Source organism: Trichosurus vulpecula, chromosome 2 (genome assembly GCF_011100635.1).
Source record: "Trichosurus vulpecula isolate mTriVul1 chromosome 2, mTriVul1.pri, whole genome shotgun sequence".
NCBI lineage: Eukaryota > Metazoa > Chordata > Mammalia > Diprotodontia > Phalangeridae > Trichosurus > Trichosurus vulpecula.
Window position 1 is genome coordinate 120021616 of NC_050574.1, and position 19427 is coordinate 120041042.

Genomic DNA, 19427 nt, shown 5'->3' on the forward strand with positions numbered 1-19427 from the left:
TGAGTTCAAATCTGGCCTCATACACTAGTTATGTGACCCTGGGCAGGTAACTTAACCCTGTTTGTCTCAGTTTTTCTCATCTATAAAATAATCTGGAAAAGGAAATGGGAAACCATTCCAGTATCTCTGCCAAGAAAACCCCAAATGGGGTCATGGAGAGTCAAAAACAACTTAGCAAAAATAAAATAACTCTTTGTTTTGCCTTCTGAGGCCAAAGAGAGCAAATCTAATCCCTCTTCCATATGACTGCCTTTCAAGAAAGTCTCATGCCTCCCCTTATCCCCAGCCTTCTCTTCTCCAGCTCCTTCAGCCAATACTTGTATGGCATACACTGGAAACCCTTCACCTTCCTGGTTACTGTCTTGCTTATCAATGCCTTTGCTTGCCCCGAACTTGAACACAGTGCTCCATATATGGTCTTACCAGGGTAAAGAAGGGCAGGACTATCCCCAAGAGTCCAAAGTTACATAAGCTCTCTTGGATATCACAACACACTAGGGACTCATCATCTCATATTTAAGAAACTGACTTCAGAGCTGTAAAACTTTACATTGATTCTTACTAAATTTCATCTTCAATTCAGTCAAATGTTTGAGCCTGTCAATATTTTCTTAGATAAAGTTGTCTGAGGTTAGCATTCCTGCTAGTATCATCATCTGAAAATGTGAGAAGTATGCTATCTACACCTTTATTCTTTTCCAAAGTTTTGATAAAAATACTAAACATATTCCTTTCAGCATTAACATTTGGTGTTCTATGGTCCCTTCCAGCTCTGATAATCCATATCCTAAGGGCTCTTCAAGTTTTAAGGTTCTAGGATTCTAATTTGACAATATCAGTATTAAAAAATAGAAAATATGGCCCATAGCAGTTTCATTTGGCACAACAATTTGAAATTTATGAAGGCTAAACTCTAAGTAGAATATAATGTTAGAGTATATTAATTCTTCAGAATAGTATCATGTTGTCTATAATTAAGACCTAAACATGGTATAGTAGAAACAACCCTGGACTGCTACTCAGAAGATCTAAATTTTTGTTCCACTTATTAGAATCAAGAGTTTCAAAGACTTTTACGACTAGTGTCAAAACATTTAAATGATATACAACAGCTCCATCTATAGGTTACTAAGTCAAATTATTACTTAATTAGAAATAGCTACAATCATCACCAAAAAACCAATAAAACAGTATATCTTCTGAATCCTTGTATTTGAATCCTCAGTGTTCCTTTAGTTGGAATTTATTAACTACAATATCACAGTTTAAAAAAATGTAGACGCAAAAATTAGGAGACTGCTGATGAATTCTACTTACAGTACTTCAGCACCAAAAAATTGGGCAGTTATGCTGATACATGTATATACAGGTCAACAATTTGTCAAAGTCTTAAAATGCTTATTTATAGTGAAATCTATATAAAACCATTAAAAACTTATTTTATTTACATTATTTTAAAAAATGAAAAGTACTGTTTCCTTTTCCACAACTTGTCAAAACTGACTCTCTAACCCTCCAGTCCATTTCCCTCCCCCACCCACCCCCCTTCTATCTGTGACATACAGTGATCACAAGACCCAAACATATTGCTTGAATAGACTGTGCCCTAAGAAGGTAGAACACCTTTAAAACATAGTAAGCTTAGAATAGCAACTGAACGTTTGTACATTCACAAGGGGGTAGACAACAACATGAAAGAGGCGAGTGTGTGAGTATACATATGTGTGTTTTCCCAAAGCCTTAGTTCAATATAAATGTGCAATTTCACAGTAAGAACTCATCCTGTAAATAATGATGATTTTTCCTAATCTGAATAAACATTTTCTTTAGGCTCAAAAAGTTTCTTTCCCTCCACATCACAGTGAAACATTCTCTCAGGTGTGTTCAAAAAATGTGTTCCTAGTTAAAAGGGGCAAGGCCTGTTTTGAAATCTTTACATTTAAACAGAAAGTGAATAGTGCTGCCTGTGGCTTTAAGAATATTGTTTTGTAAATAAATTAGCATACAACTTGTGAAAATACACAAGCCTCAAAGACAGCCACCAAATCCACATGTGACCAACAGTAAATAACTGAACCTCTTTTAAGGATCCCAAAAGAACTTTAGTGCTAGTATTTTTAAAAGTTTCTTAGTAATTCAACATGAATTGGGCCAAGTGCAAAATCGTCACTAGCTCAACATTTCCTGGGGCTTTGCGAAAAAAGGAGAGCAAGAGAGAGAGATTTAAAACTGTCCCTGGTGTGCTTTTCCAAAAACACAATGTTCATTCACAGTCCTTTCCAATGGTGTCTTGTTTAGCAGATGCCAACTCAGAAACAAAAACAGGAAAAGTCTCTCTTCACTGCTGGACAAAGTTCTGTATCTGGTTATAGTCCAAGAGAAGTTCAAACATCAGGTCTCAAGTTGTTGCAGATTTGAATTTTTTTCCTTTTCCTTTCCTTTTCTTTTTTTATTTTCTTTTATTCTTTTATTAAAAAAAAGGACATTCCACCCTTGTGAGCTTCAACTCCAGTTTTAAAATGGTGCTTTGGCAGCAACATCTTGGTGAAATGCATCTGTCATTTCAGGATCCATGGCATAACTAATTGCAAAGTGCTCTCTATACATCAAAATACAAGGGATTCCCTGGACACCTGGGAAGGGAACCCAGCAGGCTTTAAAGTGCACTCTGGTGTCCAAAACACTAGGACCGTTCGGCTGAATTCTGGGAAGGGCTGGGTTCTGTCCCCTCCTCTGTGCTGCTGTCCAAGTCCTGCTCCAGTACCGTCTCGTCTTCATCCAGCTGTTGACTAGTGAAGTTATTGAGTTCAAGAAACCCACTGGGCTCTACCACCACATTGGAGCTGGAGTGACAAGGAATGGAATACTGAGGGATGGTCTGTAATAGAAGATACACATGACAAGGTTTTAACCTCTGCAATAGCCCAAGGGGTGGGGTGGGGTAGGGGTCTTGAGTAAAGACTAAAGAGATGGTGGCCTCGATAGGAAACCAGCACGGAGGTTGGATGATGAATGTTTTTCAAAGGCATTTCCTAGAGGGTATCAATCAAGGCAGCATGGTATGGCAAAAAAGGCATAAGTAAGACTAGAAGGCAGAAAAGAGCTGGAGATCCAGTTCTGACCTTACAATCATGGGATCTTAGAGCAGAAAGCGACTTTGGAGATTATCCAGTCTGATGGTCTCATTCTATAGATGAAGATGAAGAAATTGAGACCTACAGGGGAAAATGCCTCACCTGTCATACAATGAGATGATGGCAGAGATACACTAGATTAGATGTTCTCCAAGATCCCTTCCAGGGCCAAAATTCTATTTTACACTTTATGTATGTGTGTGTACATTATGTTATGAGCATCAAATCTTAAAATTGAAGACAGAGGTACTGTGTTTAACTAAAGAACCATACATAAATAATCTTTAAAAAAATATTACCATAATAGCACTTATACTAAGACATACTGCCTTAGCTGACTCTTTCAGCTCATATTTATTGATAAGGGGAAAAACCAACAACCATTCTTTAAAGTCAAAAAGCCAAACCTGAAATATGCAGACTGCTACTGTGAGGAGCCAGAGACAATTCATGATACAAGAAATTATATATTAGATATAAGCAAATTATGTATTAGATCATATTCCAATGGCAACTCAACATACTCAAGTGCTGGTTCTGCTTTATTTTATCATTCTCTGTGGCCACTGGAAAAGTCTAGTGCTGGAGAATTATCATTTGCCTGGGAGTCAGGTTATCCTACTAACTCGATGCAGGAACTTACAAAGGCTAACCCCCTCTCTCAGGGTCTCAGTTATCCCATATATAAAATTATGTGATTGTGCTAGCTTAATTAGAAGGCCCTTTAAAGTCTAAACTATTATTTGTATTCAGACTGCCTCCATATACATAAGATGGCAACATGCCCTTTTAAACTTATTAAAACGCTATTCCTCCTAAATATGTAGTAATACCATATATTGTCTAAGCAGTACTTTCAAATGAGATAATATATGTAAAGCATTTTGCAAATCTTAGAATACTATAAAAATACTAGCTGCCATTATTATTCCCTTAGAGTGCTTTTATAAATATCTTCCATTAATCCTCAAGGACCTTTTACTGAATTCTAAATTGGCAGTTCTACTGCTTACAGAGAATATAAGTATGTGCCACCAAGATCCCTGCGAAAACTGAAGCCAATTCATGGATTGGTTAAGAGTTGAAAGGGACCTCAGAGATCATCCAGTTAAATCCATTCCTTTTAAAGGTGAGCAGACAGAGAAGCCAAGTGGGGAAGGGACTTGCCCAGTATGAGCAGCAGGGCAGGAGCGGTGCCGGAACTAAAGTCTAAGTCTCAATTCCTAGCACAGTCCTCTTTCTGCTACATAAAGCTTCTTAAACATCTGCTATTACAGAGGGGTGCAAAAGTGCAGATAACTGAAATCACTTCTATCTAGTTTAAGAATAAATCAGGAGTCTTGTTTCTCCCATCGTCCATTTACCCATTTAGTTACATTTTTCTTGAGTTAACAGTATTCTCACAAATGGTGGGCAAGAGGACATAGATCAGAAGAACAGCGAGCAGCAGGAGAAAGATTGAAATTACAATGTCATTACAGAGGATGACCTAGAGTGAGTGACTATGGCTGATTTTACCCTAAAACCTTTATTGACCGGAATCCATTTAATCTGATCTTTGACTGAGACACTCCTAGACTCTTACCTACTCCATGCCCTCTAAGAGCAATGGCTTTGGGAGTCAGAGGACCTGGATTCAAATATCAGCTCTGCCACTTACTGACTTGGCTTCCCCTTTCTGAGACTTCATGAGTTTCCTCGTTTGTAAAATGATCATTAAGGTCTCTTTCAACCTTAAATCCAATGAACCAATGCACCCTTGGTATTCTAGTTTAAGAACCAGAAAGTTGCAAATCAAAAGAAAACAAACGGTAACATCAAGATTTCAGATTGTTTCCTCCCATCCCCACCTATACATATATGCCTACGCGCGCGCACACACACACACGCACACTCACACACACACCCCTGTACATCTTCAGTCATTTCTATTTCTCTTAAATCTGCAATCATTGTATGATGACAAAAGATGTCTAAAGCAAAGAAACTGCAAGATTGCCATCCAAGAATAATATTCATTAGCCTATGCTTACCAGGGCAGGAAATAGAATGAAGATATACTGGAAGCTAATCCAACAATGAGAACTGAAACAAAAATATTTTGTGGCTAGCTCTAGGTATAACAGAAAATTGTAAGAGTTAAAACTGGGGTCCAATCAAAGGAAGTAGGACAGAATGGGGAGGGGATTCAAACCATCTCACGTGAGAAACAGCTAAAGGAACTGGGGGATTCATTAGAAGACAACCTGCAAGTGGGCAAAGGAGATAATATAACAGCTGTCTTCCCACATCTGACAGGCTGTTCTAGGGCAGAGCAGATGCATTCTGGTAGAAGACAGAGGACAAAACTATGAGCAAGAGAAGCTGTTCTAGGGAGGGGTGTTTTAGCTCCAGAGGAGAAGGAACATTCTAATGACAGCAGCTAGCCAAAAAAGGCCTGGCTACCTTTAGAGGCAGCGTCTCGTCACAGATCACATCACAGGTACCATCACTGAAGGTGCTCACGCTAAAGTTAAAGGATCAACAGTCAAGGAAATGGTACAAGGACACCCATGCATTGGTAAAGAATTAGACTAGATGGTGGTCTATCTACTATGAGGAAGCTTCTGATTCTGGGATTCGAGAATCCTAGTCATCCATTCTCCAGATCAGGTAAGTGAGGTTTTTACTGTATCATGAAATGCAAAATGGCCAAGAATGAGAGTAGTGGTTCAAGTAGGGAGCTATTTGAAAAATGCACATAATCTAGCTCTCATGTAAAAGAGGGCCCTAGAGACCAGGGCTCTTTTGGCTGATGTTAGTGCCAACTTGCTGAAATGACAGCAGACAAGTGTGGTGGCTGAGTGTCCTGAGCTCCCATGAGTACTGTGGGAATTAGGCAACAGCTACAAATATTTCTGATCCTCTTCAAAGAAAGAGGGCTTATCACCAAATGGTGCCATCTTTATTGTCATCCTAAAAAGCAAAGTCATCGCATAATTTTTTAAAAACACCTTCTCTTTTCTCCTTGCTGCCACAGATTTAAAAGGTAGCCCTACAACTTCCTAACACACACAGACAGCCACTCTTCCAACATTCCCAGACTTTCTCACTTTTCTGCCAACTCTTACCTGGATAATAATTTCTGCAGGGCTCTCTTCAGCTTTCTTTTGGCCTATATTCTGAATACGTATGAACTGGCCTGTTGTAGGTACTCCCGGTGCTTCGGTTTTCCTTGTTAAAGATGGGCCAACAGCAGAAGGACTTGAACAGGACTCTCTACATTTCGGTTGCTGGGGAGTGGAAGTCGCCAGCCCTACTGCCACCACCTGGGTAGAGGGCGACGAGTCTGCTTCACCAGGGAGTTTATTAGTGGCAATAGCCTTGTTGGGGGAATCCACTACCATCTGTTCTACATTTGTGTCAATCTGAGCTTCCATCATAGACATTTTCAAAATGTCTGAGACTGCTGTCTTCTCAGATGCCTGCATGGGAGATATGCCTGCCACTGGCACTGCCAGCTTAGGCACAGAATTGCCACCAGTTATCTTTGTAACAGTGGGAGGCTGCCGCCCCTCAAAGGTTATCTTTGTAACAGAGGATCCTTGAGTTATAACTGGCTGCTCCACCTGAAAATCAAATTTGGGTTTTGTGTGTTACAGCTAGGTCTCTTTGATTTAAACCTAATCAATATCACCTGGACAAAATGGCAAAATAAACATTTGTGACACTAGGAAGACAGTTTGAAGCTCAGTGTTTTAAATAAAGATAACATTTTTTTAAAAGGAGGCTGGAAAAGGAGGAAGGGGTTGAAATACCCCTTGGACAGCTAGCCAAGATTCCTAGCAAGAAAAAGTCATAGCAGCCTCGTTTTCCTTTGGGATTTACACCCCCATATGGAACACTATTGTCCCCTTTCAAAATAATCTTATATCTGTTTATATAGGTATACACTTTTGCCTTTTCATATAAAGGTCAGGAGGGTTAATTTTTTATTTTGCCTTTTTAAAAAAAGATAAATAGATATAATCATTCCAAAGTCGCTGATTTTCCTCAGTCTATTTTTTTTTGATTGCCCATACATAAGATTGTGTTTCTGCAAAATAAGGAGACAAATTTAACTAGATGGTGATGTAAACTACAAAGGAAGACGTACAATGGAGATCCTTAGGAGACTGCAGTATACTCAGCTTTACTGCCACAGAAATAAAAATTTATGGGCACGGAATGAATAATATTTTATACCTAAAAAACAAAAATAAAAATAATTAGGGACATGGGTGCCATGCATTGTTGGTCAATGTTGAAGTAATTGCATAAAAAAAAATAACCACCAAAAATAAAAACAAAAACTGAAAAAAATTAAGTTCTGTGCGCTACCAATTTTTTTTCTTCCTATATTAATGAGTACATTTCTTTCCTACTTCCAACCTCCAGGCAGGACAAGTATTACCAGCGCAATGAGGTTGTGCGTTTTTTTTTTCCTCTTGCCAGGAGAAAGCCCCGCTACCATGCCTGGGCCGTGCGTGGTGTTTTCATTTTTTCCTTGAAAGAGCAGGCTAACTTTGCATGCTATCAATATTCTGTTACCTGGCTCGCCGGCTGTTTCTCAGAAGCTGCGGGGAGCTGCAGGGGGCCCTGAGGGGGCGGGGGCTGGGGCTGCACGTAGATTTTTGGCTGATTCGGTGCCTGCTGGAGTTTGGGGAGCTGCTGCTGCTGCTGCTGCTGTGTGGTTTTCACGGCCAGAACTTGTACTACAGTCTGTTGGGGCTGTGCCATTAGTGTGGGCAGCTGCCTTTCTTTGGCCCCTGGGTGATGCTGGGTGTGCTGTACCTCAGCCTTGATCTGTGCTTGCTCTGGCTGAAGGGGGGTGAGCTTTTGGTGTCTGATGGAAAGCTGGGGCATCTGTGGGAGTTTATGCTGGAGCTGATCGGCCTGCAGGTGGATAGTCTGCTTCTGTTTAGTCTGGAAGCACTGGAGGGTTTTCACTTGCAGTTGAGTCGGCTCCAGTTGGGGCTTCTGTGGTTTGGGGGCTTGTGACTGAGTCAAAGCCGATCTGTAAAACAGACCTGTCTGAGGGTCTAAAGTGTCCATCTCTTCCACCTCACCTTCCTCAGTTCCAAGCTCCTCACTGTGTTTGGTAAAAGCTGTATGACTGCTTAATGCCTAAGGGGAAGAGAGAAGGACAAATTAGAAGCAACAAAAACACCTGCATTGCCACTTCTTCAACTTCAAAAGAGCATGATTTCATCATTATGAATGTTTCCTCTGCTGATTCAGAGCGCAACCCTTTAGTAGCCTTATTGGGCTGTCTTATGAGTTGCTATGGCCAAAAAGATTCGTTTTCTGCTGGCCAACCCTCTGGTGAAGAGCCTTCCACACTCAGCTAGGCTCAGACACAAGATGTCAATGGGCTCACACTCAAAGCTTTTTCAGCTTGGTAAGAACCTGCCAGAGCCTGAAGATCACTGGCATCACCTCTGAGAGCCCAAGAGCCCCTGTACCCTTTCTAGAAGCACAGAAGAATCCTTTTGTGCAAGTTGCATTACTACAAAACCTAAAAGCCCTCAAATTAGTGGGTTAAAAGAGTCACTCAAAATTTATATAAGATTTGAGATCTTCAGAAGTCACAAAATGTTCCCTCAAAAAAAGTATAGTTTTAGGAGGAAATTGTCCCAGTTACATCAGAAGAATCATAATTTCTGCTGGGATCAGCCTATTCTCTTTACTTCAAGGTACATCCCCTACTGCATTTAACTGAAATGCATATCTTTGCCAGTGTGAAATTGGGCAAGTCTTTGGGATGCCATATTTTAGAAGGACAGTGACAAGCTGGAGACTGTAGATGATCAGAGTGGTGAGGGAACTGGCAATTATGCCCTAGGATCAGCCGGAGGACCTGGAAATGTTTAGTATGGAGAAAAGAATACTAGCAGGGAGGGCATGAGGGCTGTCTTCAAGCAATTTAAGGGTTGTCTTGGAGAAAAGGGATTAGATTTGTTCTGTTTGGCCCCAGACGGAAGAAATAAGAAAAATAAGTAGAAGTTACAGAGAGACGGATTTAGGATTCATGTAAGAAAAACCTTACAATAATCAGAGCTATTTTAAAAGTGTGATGGGTTGCCTCAAGATGTACTGGGTTTCACCATGACTGGAGTCATTCAAGCAGAGGTTCGACACCAAATGGTCAGGGATGTGGTAGAAGGTATTACTATTCAAGTAAGAACTACACTAGACAATCTTCGAGGCCCCTTCCAACTCTGTGATTTTGTGACTTTCCCTTTCTGAGGCTTCTCCCTCCTCTGTAAAAAAGGAGAGCTGGACTAGGTTTCTAAGATCCATTTCAGCCCTGACGTTAATCTAGGGATTATATGTTGTTATCACTTTGACAGTTTCAAGTCCAAGGCTTCTTCTTTACTTCTTCTAAGGTAGTTTATTTATTCTTTCCTTCTCTGGAGTAGCTTATTTGCAATTATGATAAGCTACAGCAGGTGATGCTATCATTCTGTAATCCTAACAAGAAGACATCTACCAAGATCTTGCAATAGGGTTAGAACAAAGGATGTTGCAGTACGGGCCACCAATACCAGGCAGCACAATGCAGTAAAAAAAAAAAAAAAAAGAAAAGAAAAAGCAATGGAATTGAAATAAGGAAACCTTGGTCTGAAAGCTTACTAAGAGCCCTCAGATAAATTATTTCCCCTCTCTGAGCTTCAGTTTCCTTATCTGAAAGTGGGGATAAGGATAATAATTCTTGGAGTATCAACCTAAGGATCAGACAAAATAAAGAACTTTGTAAAGAATGAAGCATCTATCAATTATTTTCTTGAGAGTTAATTTATCATTCAAATAAAAATGGAATATTTCATCTGAAAAACTTTGACATTTCTAATTAGTCCCTCCTTTGCTTGATCTTGGGTCACTTCTTCCCTGAGGGTCACCTGACTGAGCTTGACAATGCTTTTTTTATTTAAAAGACTGGATCTCCCTATCTCGTCCTTCGAGAAGTTCAGCTGCTTATCTTGTACCTCATCCCAACATCAATCAGTACTAGAGCCCTAACTTGCTCCAACTCTGATCTAGGCTGGATCACCTCTCTTTACACAACCTTGCAGTCCCTCACTCTTGGAAGCTCACTATAATGGTGCTAGATTTAGAGCACTGACAAGATTGATGAGCTCAACTCAGTGCAGCTCAGAACTCCTAAGCTAAAGAGATCTAGCAGCCTCAGCCTCCCTGGTAGGTAGTCAGGATGACAGGTACATGCCAACTTCGCATTATAAGGATTAATTGCTGATTAAAAAAACAGCCAGACTATCAGACAACCCAAATGCTATTATGTTTTAGAACTTTACTCACCTCCAAGTTCCCTAATAGTAAAATAAATATAAAGTTATCAATCAAATGTAGGAATCAGAGTGCACTTCATGAAAACAAGCAAGATTTATTGAGAAAGCAACAGTGCTTTACAATATGAGAGCTCATTGCTAGCCAGAGAATACTCTTAATCTACTAATTATTTTCAGGTATTTATCTGCAGGAAGGTCAACTCTTCTATCACTCCTCCATCATGAAAGGAATATCATTCTATGAGTTCTAGACATCACTGAATCATTTATACTTTCAAAATAGAATCACAGATGTAAAGATATAGAAGGGTTGTAGGATCATAGATTTAGAGCTGAACAGGATCTCAGAGGTCATCTTGTCCTGTTTCTCCACCTCCCCAATCACAAACCCCAACAACAACATCCCTGACAAGATGCCTCTGTCAGCTTCCAGTAACAAGACATTTACTACTCCCTGAGTCAGCCTATTCCAATTTTTCACAGCTCTAATTATTAGGTTTTTCCTTACATTGAGCTGCCCTCCAACTTCCACACACTGCTCCTAGTGCTGCTTTCCTGGGCTAAGTAGAGTAAGTTTCTCCCTCTTTCAGAAAACAACTTCTCAGATATCTGAAGACAGTGATCATAAAGCAGGATGAAATCTTAAAACAGGGAAGGATTAGTTGTAGACGGGATGGAAGAGAAGGAATAAGGGGGTAGTTACAACCTGCTGCATGATGTGGGTAATGGCGCCTGTAGATGATGCAGGGATGGACTTGACCACCACCGAAGTCTGTGTAGCTGTTTGAGACTGGGCCACATGCTGAAGCAGAGTCCGCTGGGGCTGGGAGGACTGCTGATGGGGCTGGGAACGATGGCTAACTGCAAATACAGTAGGCAATGGTCTTTCTTCAGAAATAACCACAGTATCTGAAACCACTAGTAGTTTTAAGCAAATGTACATAAGATTACATGGCAAAGGAAAGAAGGCCCTTAGTGTTCTTAGCCTGGGAGAATAGATGTTTGAATGATCATTCCTCCTTTTCTCCAATGAGGCTTATTCCACATCTTATTGAGAACATTGGTCCCATATTGCTAAGTATTTGCTAAACTGAATGTTTCCAAGACTAGTGTGGAGCTACATGGGCTTTAACTTCAACACTCACTCCAAATTTAACTCCAAAATAGTTGGAAGTTTTTCAAAGCTGACTGCAGCATAGCACTGCTTGGCATTCTCAGAGCTCTTAAAGAAGTGAGATGTCACCATATAGTGCAGTGGAGAGAACAGTGAACTTAAGAGTCAGATCTGGTTTTTAGATACAGGATCAGAGGATTTAGATCTGAAATGGACCTCAGAGATCATCTAGTCCAAGCCCCTTGTTTTACAGAGGGGGAAACAGAACTCCAGAGAAGGGAAGTAATTTGCCCAAGGCCACAAAGGGAGTAAGTGAAAGAGCTAGGATTCCAACCCAGACCCTCAGATTCCCAATCTTGGGCTCTTTTCAGAGTCCTGGCTCACCCACTTAACCTATGAAGTGGCCTAGACCTGTCACTTAGTGTCTTGGAGCCATGGTTTCCTCCTCTAGAGAGGACAGGAGTAACTACTGATGCCTGCCCTGATTCCTTTAAAGAGCTGTTGTGAGCAAACGAGAAAATGGGTATTAAAGAACTCTGGAAACTGGAAAGCAGTAATACACAAATAGGGAAAAATAAATGAGACGTGAAACAGCAGAAAATGACCCGCTCTTTCTTCTGACCCAGACAAAGCTCATTTGAAAATATAGGTTAAAGAAAAGAAGTCTGTTAAAGCAGCAGTAGAATAAGTTAAAAGTTCACATCAAAAGATGTTAATCTATTTTCTTTTATAAGCTTTGATTTAAAAATTTGAAAATGACTGACAATATCTGATGCCTGCTTTTCTACAGGGTTTTAGAAATGTTTCATAAGGTATGGGAAAAGTGCTCTGAATCAGCCAGGAGACAGAATGGACCAAGTATGAGCTACAGAACTTCTGTACAGCAAAAGCCCATAATTTTTTCTATCTCATCTATATTCTGATCGTTGGAGTGCCCAGATGACTGACTATCTATCTAGTCTGTCTATATACATATATATATTATATATATTTTATATATATATGTGTGTGTGTGTGTATGTATGTGTGTGTTTATATATGTATATATATATGTTATGTACATGTCTGTGTATATATATACATATACACACATATTTAGAAGCAATGTTTTATTCTCAGAGAGGTCAAGCTGGTATATCTACGGAGACAAATATAAAGGAAATCCCATTCTTATGACATTAAGATGGAAATCTGAAACCCCTTAAGGATTCCAGCACAATGAGAACAGGGTTAAGCTATCCTTATTAGACATTCCATATGTATTCAGGTGTATTTTTTTACATTACTGGCATTCAAAAACTTAGACCACATAAAATTGTTAGCCTACGCGATTACTGCTTTTACAATTCCCATTTTAATAAACATAGCAGAATTTTCGCTATATTTCGCTGTGATGTACACACATTTTTAAACTTATATAATTTAACCAAAACTGTCATAGCCATATATTCTCAACCTAAACTAAACCTCTGGGTTAGAGTTCGAATGAAAACAAAAATTCTCCTAGAGTACTACTAGAGAGGAAATATCATACATGATATTAAAATAAGCAGCCTACCCTAATGAAATTCTCTAATGAAACATCAGGAGACAGTAGAAGAAATGGGAAAAAAGAGTAATAAAACTGTAAAATAATATGGGATGCATGTCTGTTTTTATAGCTATTAGTTTATTTGAAACTCTTTGATTAATAAAATTTTTAATTTAACAAAAATCTCTAAAACTGGGGCTGTAACCACAATGATCACCATCCAAAACACTGTTAACCCCCTCCAAAATAACTCTTCGTGTATGTGTGGCAAGGGAAGCAAAGAAAATCAGCACCAATGGCTAGGAAGTACATAGAAGCAGATAAAGAGAGGTAGCGTAGCGTAGTGGCAAAGGCACTAGATTCCAAGTTCTTTAGAAGACTTGGTTTCTAATCCTAGTTTTGATGCTTGCTAGTTAGGTGAAATGGGCAAAACATTTCCCCTCTCTGTGCTTCAGGATCTCCTCTGTAGCTAACAGATTTGTTGAGAAGAAAGAATCATGTGAACTTTAAATGCTACAGAAACGTAAGCTAATACAAGAGGCCCAGTGGAAAGAGTCAGACACCTGAGGACCTGGTAGATTCCAGTCCTGACACTTACTAGCTATGTGAAAATGAGAGCACTTCACAGATGTTAACTCATCGAATCCTCACAACAACCTTGGGAGGGAGGTGCTATCATTATCCCCATTTTAGAGTTGAGGAACATGAGGCAGACAGACTTGCCTACAGTCACACAGCTAATAAATTCAAGTCTTTCTGACTCCAGGCCCAGAATTTTATCTACTACATCACCCAGCTGCCTCAAAAATCTATTAACTTCTCTAAGCCTCAGATACCTCATTTGTAAAAATGTGCTAATAACCTCACAATGTTGTTGTATGGAAAGTGTTTTGTAAATTGTTAAGCATAACATAAACATGAGTTTACATTATACAAATTTAAACTATTACTTTTACTACTAGATGATTTTAGTTTATTAACAAATATTATTTTGGTCATGATTGAGAAAGAAGGGGAAAGTTTCCACGTCGTGGAAACAAGAAGAGGAAATGATAGTGATTTTAATTGAGTCATACAGATGGCTTAATCTGTTAATTAACATGCATTTATTAAATGCCTACTATATTTAGCCACTATGATTATTGCTTCTTTACATGCCCCTTATCATCTCATAATGAGCAATGCTCATTTTTGAAAATGTCTTCTACTGTTTTACTCACAACATGTCTTGCCTCACTATCATTTATTATTTTATTCTTCCTCTCTCCAATCAAGGTAAATACAGGGTATCCATAGAAAGTATCTACTCTAACACCACAACTTTTCATCTATAATGGTACTACAAAGAGAAGTGCACCACTTACCTAGAAGGGGAAAAGCAACCTCTGTTCCCTCATCAGTGCGTTCTGAAAAGGATAGAGGGAAAAAAATGTCACAGGTCTTTCCTATCTTTACTATTATGTCATCTAGTCCATCCCCAAGCAGTTAATATTGATTCCTCAAGCATGCCTGCTACTGCTTTCTCAAGCCTTCTGTTAAATGTCTCCAAAGAGAAGGCTTTAAAAAACCATATTTCCCTTTATGATTAGCCTACACTCTTTTCATTATTTATTTACTTTATTTTTTTAAAATCAAAGTTTTTACTAGATTTTCTCCTTTGGGTAATTTCAGCCCATTATTCTTAATTATGGCTTCTGGAATAATGCCAAGTAATTCCTTTCCTTCTTTGGTATTAACATCCTTCAAATATTTGGAAGCTTATGTTCTCCCTTAATCATCACTTAAGAAAACCATACAGACTCAATTCTTTAAATATTGCCTCATGAGTCATTCCTCCTTGCCCCTTAATTATTCACCATGCTATTCTCTGAACTCCTTCCAGTTTGTAGAAACCTTTTGGGTAATGAAGTGTTCAGAACAGAAAACAGTATTCCAGGTGTGGTCTCAACAGAGAAGGGGGAAAGAGAAGCTACATTATCTTTCCTGTTTAACATTTCTGTATATGCCATCCAAAATTCTCATTGGCCTTTTTGCTGCCAAAATGCATTTTAAACAAATATTTCACTTGCTTTCCACACAACCCCTAGGTAGTTGGGGGAATTAGAGCTATTCAGATTTCTCCCTTATATTATAACTGTGCCAGGCTTTATTTATTTTTAAACAGCTATATCAAAATATTTCATTCAAAGATAAAGTTCATTTTACCATTTTTTTCCTGCATCTGTGACCCTATCTACAGAGATGTGCTTATGATCATTTCACAATCTTATATTATTCACAAACTATGTTAACATACTATCTGTACTTTCTAGATATTAATGACAGGGCATACTCCAAAAATGATATGAGTTAGCACTGGAATTCTACTGGAAGGAATAAATATTTATTCTTTCTTTCCTCTTAAATTATTAATACCAAGAAATCAAAAGATACAATTAAACATTTTAGTGCTGACTAGATATATGGCACTGGGAATATAAATGTAGATACAAGACAGACCCTGCTCCTGAGGAACTTCCAGTCCAATGAAAGCTAAAAACCTATTTCCACGTAGCTATAGTAAAAGAGAACATAAGGTAGGTTCAAAGAGAACAGGTGCTTTTCCAGCCTTGGGCCATGACTTTTCTGTCACTCACCAGTGGTGATATACTCAGTGACAAGCTCTGACTCCACCACAGCGATTGACGGACTCTCGGGAGAGCGCCGCTTTTCTTGGGCCATTTGAATAGGAACTGCCATTTGACTCAAGTCAATAGTGGCTTGTCTTGGTTTGGATTCCAATTTCTCCTTCACTGTTTAAAAGAGTTAGAAGGAATTTCATTTGCAGTTCAGACAAATACCCAAACTAGAGTAGCACCTGGGGATATGGAAGAAAAATTTTCTGTAGGAAAGTCCTGGAAGCCACTCAGGCAGTGGATAAAATAGAGAAAGATGACTTCCCAGTGAAAAGAACAAACAAGGCTTCCTCTCCCTTTTCCCCTGCTACTACCTATGAAGCAAATCATGCTGAAGGAACCAGGCCATTTAGTCTAGAGGAGAGAAAATTTAGGGAGAATATGAACCTGATTCAAGTATTCAAGCACAGTCATGGGAAAAAGAGATAAGATTTATTCCAACTGGCTGCAAAGGGTATAAAGAGGAGCAACAGGTACAAGTTATAAACAGGCAGATGTGGTCTCAATGTAATGAAAAACTTCCTAATAACCTAAGAGTAAGAGCTATCCAAAAATGGAACAGGCCGCTGGGGAGGTAAAGAGGGCTCCCCTATGATCATAGATTTAGAGATCATTTTGTCCAACACCCTCATTTTACAGATGAGGAAACTGAGGCTCAGAGAGGTTAAGTTACTTGCCCAATGTCGAACAAGTTGCAAGGAACACAGGCAGAGTTTCAACCTAGGTCCTCTGATTACAAATGTAAAGCTCTTCTCTCTACATTTACACTTAACTATTCAGGTAGGGGCTGAAAGGCTGTTAGGGATATTAAAGAGTAGATTTCTATTTAAGATATAGTTTGAACAAGATAACCTCAGAAATCTACTACAACTCTAAGACTATATGGGACTGAGGCTGACTTTTCACAAGTACTCCTCATGATACAATCTGGTGTGATTTTTTCCCCCTTCAGGTCTACCTTGGATATCTGTTCTTGATTGTATTTGGGGAACAAATAGATGAAATGTATTTCAGGCCACAGCTTTTTGGGATGGCCTTAACCTAGACTTACCATTTTGGTTTGTTCTCCTAAAACATAAAAACCAGCCTCAAAAACAAACAAATAACAACCCAGTTTTTCATGTAATAAAATGTGCCAATGAATGAAAACATATTAATAAGAGTAACAAGTGTCTCTGTCCTGCAAAAAGTTTTTTAGAAACAGCTAGAACCAGGAAAGAAATGAAGTAGAAGAAGGACTCAGTGGGTGGAGGTATGTTCCCCTGGACTTTGTGTAATAGGAAAGCAAAGCAAGGGTTGGAATTAGGAGAGCTGGGTCTGAGTCTCAATTCTGCTCCTAAGTAGGTGTTTACTCAGTTTCTCTGGGGATAATAATGTTCACACTACATCATGAGTTTGTGATAAGGATCAGATTATGTAAAAGACACAAGGTGCTCTGGGAGTGTATGGCACTATACAAATGTAAGCTACTTTTATTATTTTAAATCTGGGCTTAGGAACTTGGACAGGAATGGTGTAGGGCTAGGTAAGGTGGGGAGAAATCAATAAACTGGTGAAAGGGATTGTGTTAGGTAGGGTCAACACAGAACAGATAAAGGATTATTTCGTCTTGTTCCAGGCAATGAATTTGGAGCTAGTCTGTTCACAGGTGGTACTCAACAAACAGCAAACGATTAAATGACACGGCCATCCTTGGGGTTTCTGTAGTGACTCCTCCCTGTGGTGACCCAGGACACAGCACTCTAAAACTCAGAAGACTATTTCTGTGAAACGCTGTGACCAAATACAAACTCTCTAACATCCTCACATTTCCCGTCTTTCTAACTTGGCAAGCCCTTTATGAACTTGTGGGCTATGGGCACAGTTCTCAAGAAGACCGGATGACCCACCATGCCACATGGAGGCATCAGGAGATTCTTTGGAGGCCCAGGAATACAACCTACATTAAATTAAACTCATCCCACAGAATTCTGGTCCAAAGGATCCAACAAGGATGCTCAGTAAAGACAAAGAATCCTCTCAATAGATTTAGGATTCAATATAACCTGATGCCCCTCTAAAACCTTTAGTAACTGAACAATGTTTCACTACTCAAACTATTGGAAGGCCCTATTTTGTCAGAATTCTACTGCATGGATCCAGAAAAGTGTTTAAATCAACAATACAATTTCAATGCCATAACCGTAAAACATGGACAAACTGGAGTCTGACAACTAACAAGGTAGTATGTGCAGAGAGGGATTAGTTACTCTGCTTAACATCAGAGAGCAGTCCTAGAACAAAGGGGGGAAATCGAATCAAGCAATCAACAAGCCCTCGCTATGTACTGGATGCTGCCCACAAAGACCAAGATGAAACAGTTCCTGCACCCTCAAGGAGCTCATACTCTACAACAAAGAGAGAGGAAAGCAGATTTCAGTTCAACACAAGGAATGATGTTTTGACAATCAGAACTCTCCAACAAGGGGGTGAATGACCTTGGTCTTCAAGTAGAAACCATCAATAGGCTTTGCACATCTCAGGAAAGAGAAGGGCTAACCAGACCTCTGCAGTGCCTCTCCACCATGAGTCTAGGCTGTGAGGCAGAGGCTGCTATGGACGTACTTTTTAAGACTTCAAAATGGCTCAACTAACATCAGAAAAGAGGGGAGGAGACCCTCCATTCCAACTTCTCTGTTCCTCTTGATTGAAAATAACAACTATCTTAAATCCAATGCCCACAGTAGACAGGTTTTGGAATATAATAGGGTTGTCATGTTGAGCAAGAAGGGAAGAGAAGAGTTTTACTTGTTTCTTTCCTTGGTCAACAATTTTGTTTGTTGTTTTTTGTTGTTCCTTTAGAGAACTTGCACATGTCAGAGACAAACAGGTTGGATCAATGATGACAGGTGAGAACAGGGGAATGAAAAATGCCCAAGATGCAACAATGAAAATATGGAATCAATAATATGTGAAGATAACCAATGAAGAGATGATGTTCATTCAACATAGCATGTGGATTCATACCTGTTGTCTGCTGGAGTTCTAAGAGAGCTTTGATTGTTGAAGTAGCTGACTGCGATTCACTGGATACATCCTGATAAATTATAGTAGGGCTAGTCTCCATTGCAATCTCATGTTCTGACCAATCCTGACGCCGGGAAGCAATTACATGAACTACAGGCTGGGAATCTGTTTTATATTAAGTTATAAAAACAAAACAAAAAAACTTCATAAACAAAAATTTTTGTATAAAATTACTGGGTTTTTTCTTTTTTTGCTTTACCTTGATGTTAGATGCAAATATCACAGAAAAAATATTCGATATTATAAATTATAAAGCTAACTTAGGGTTCACTAGCTTTACCTCATACTACATGTGTGTGTGTGCAAGTATGTGCCCACTTGTAGAAATATGTGTGTATAATAAATTATTTTTATAGTAACAAAAATCTCTTCCTGTTTCTGAAAATGACTTCTGCTTGAGAAGCAATGAAAGATGTTAGTAACAATATGTCTGGCCAAAAAAGAAGGGTTGATCATGTAATGACAAAATAACAGTTGGCCTAAGTGAGCAAATTGCACTCTGAAGATACTGAAAGAACCAGAAGAAGGAATTCAGCAGATTGTGGAGATGCTCTATGGAAGATTTAACAATGAGAGCTG

At 39.2% G+C, this 19427-nt stretch overlaps 1 protein-coding gene across 6 annotated transcripts in view; it reads right to left on the reverse strand.

Annotated features, from left to right (window-relative positions):
• Positions 1–1212: 1212 nt before the first annotated feature.
• EMSY (EMSY transcriptional repressor, BRCA2 interacting) overlaps positions 1213–19427 on the reverse strand; it is a 91447-nt gene continuing 73232 nt past the window's right edge. For 4 of the 6 annotated variants that reach the window (XM_036745188.1, XM_036745187.1, XM_036745186.1 and 1 more), the window contains 7 exons: positions 18789–18953; positions 15744–15899; positions 14472–14513; positions 11169–11323; positions 7704–8279; positions 6245–6742; positions 1213–2878 (listed from right to left, as the gene is read on the reverse strand). In XM_036745188.1, the coding sequence (XP_036601083.1) occupies positions 2684–2878; positions 6245–6742; positions 7704–8279; positions 11169–11323; positions 14472–14513; positions 15744–15899; positions 18789–18953 (1787 nt within the window). In that variant the 3' untranslated portion in view covers positions 1213–2683. The remainder of the gene's footprint in view (positions 2879–6244; positions 6743–7703; positions 8280–11168; positions 11324–14471; positions 14514–15743; positions 15900–18788; positions 18954–19427) is intronic. The other 2 variants (XM_036745190.1, XM_036745189.1) reach the window with 2 other exon arrangements.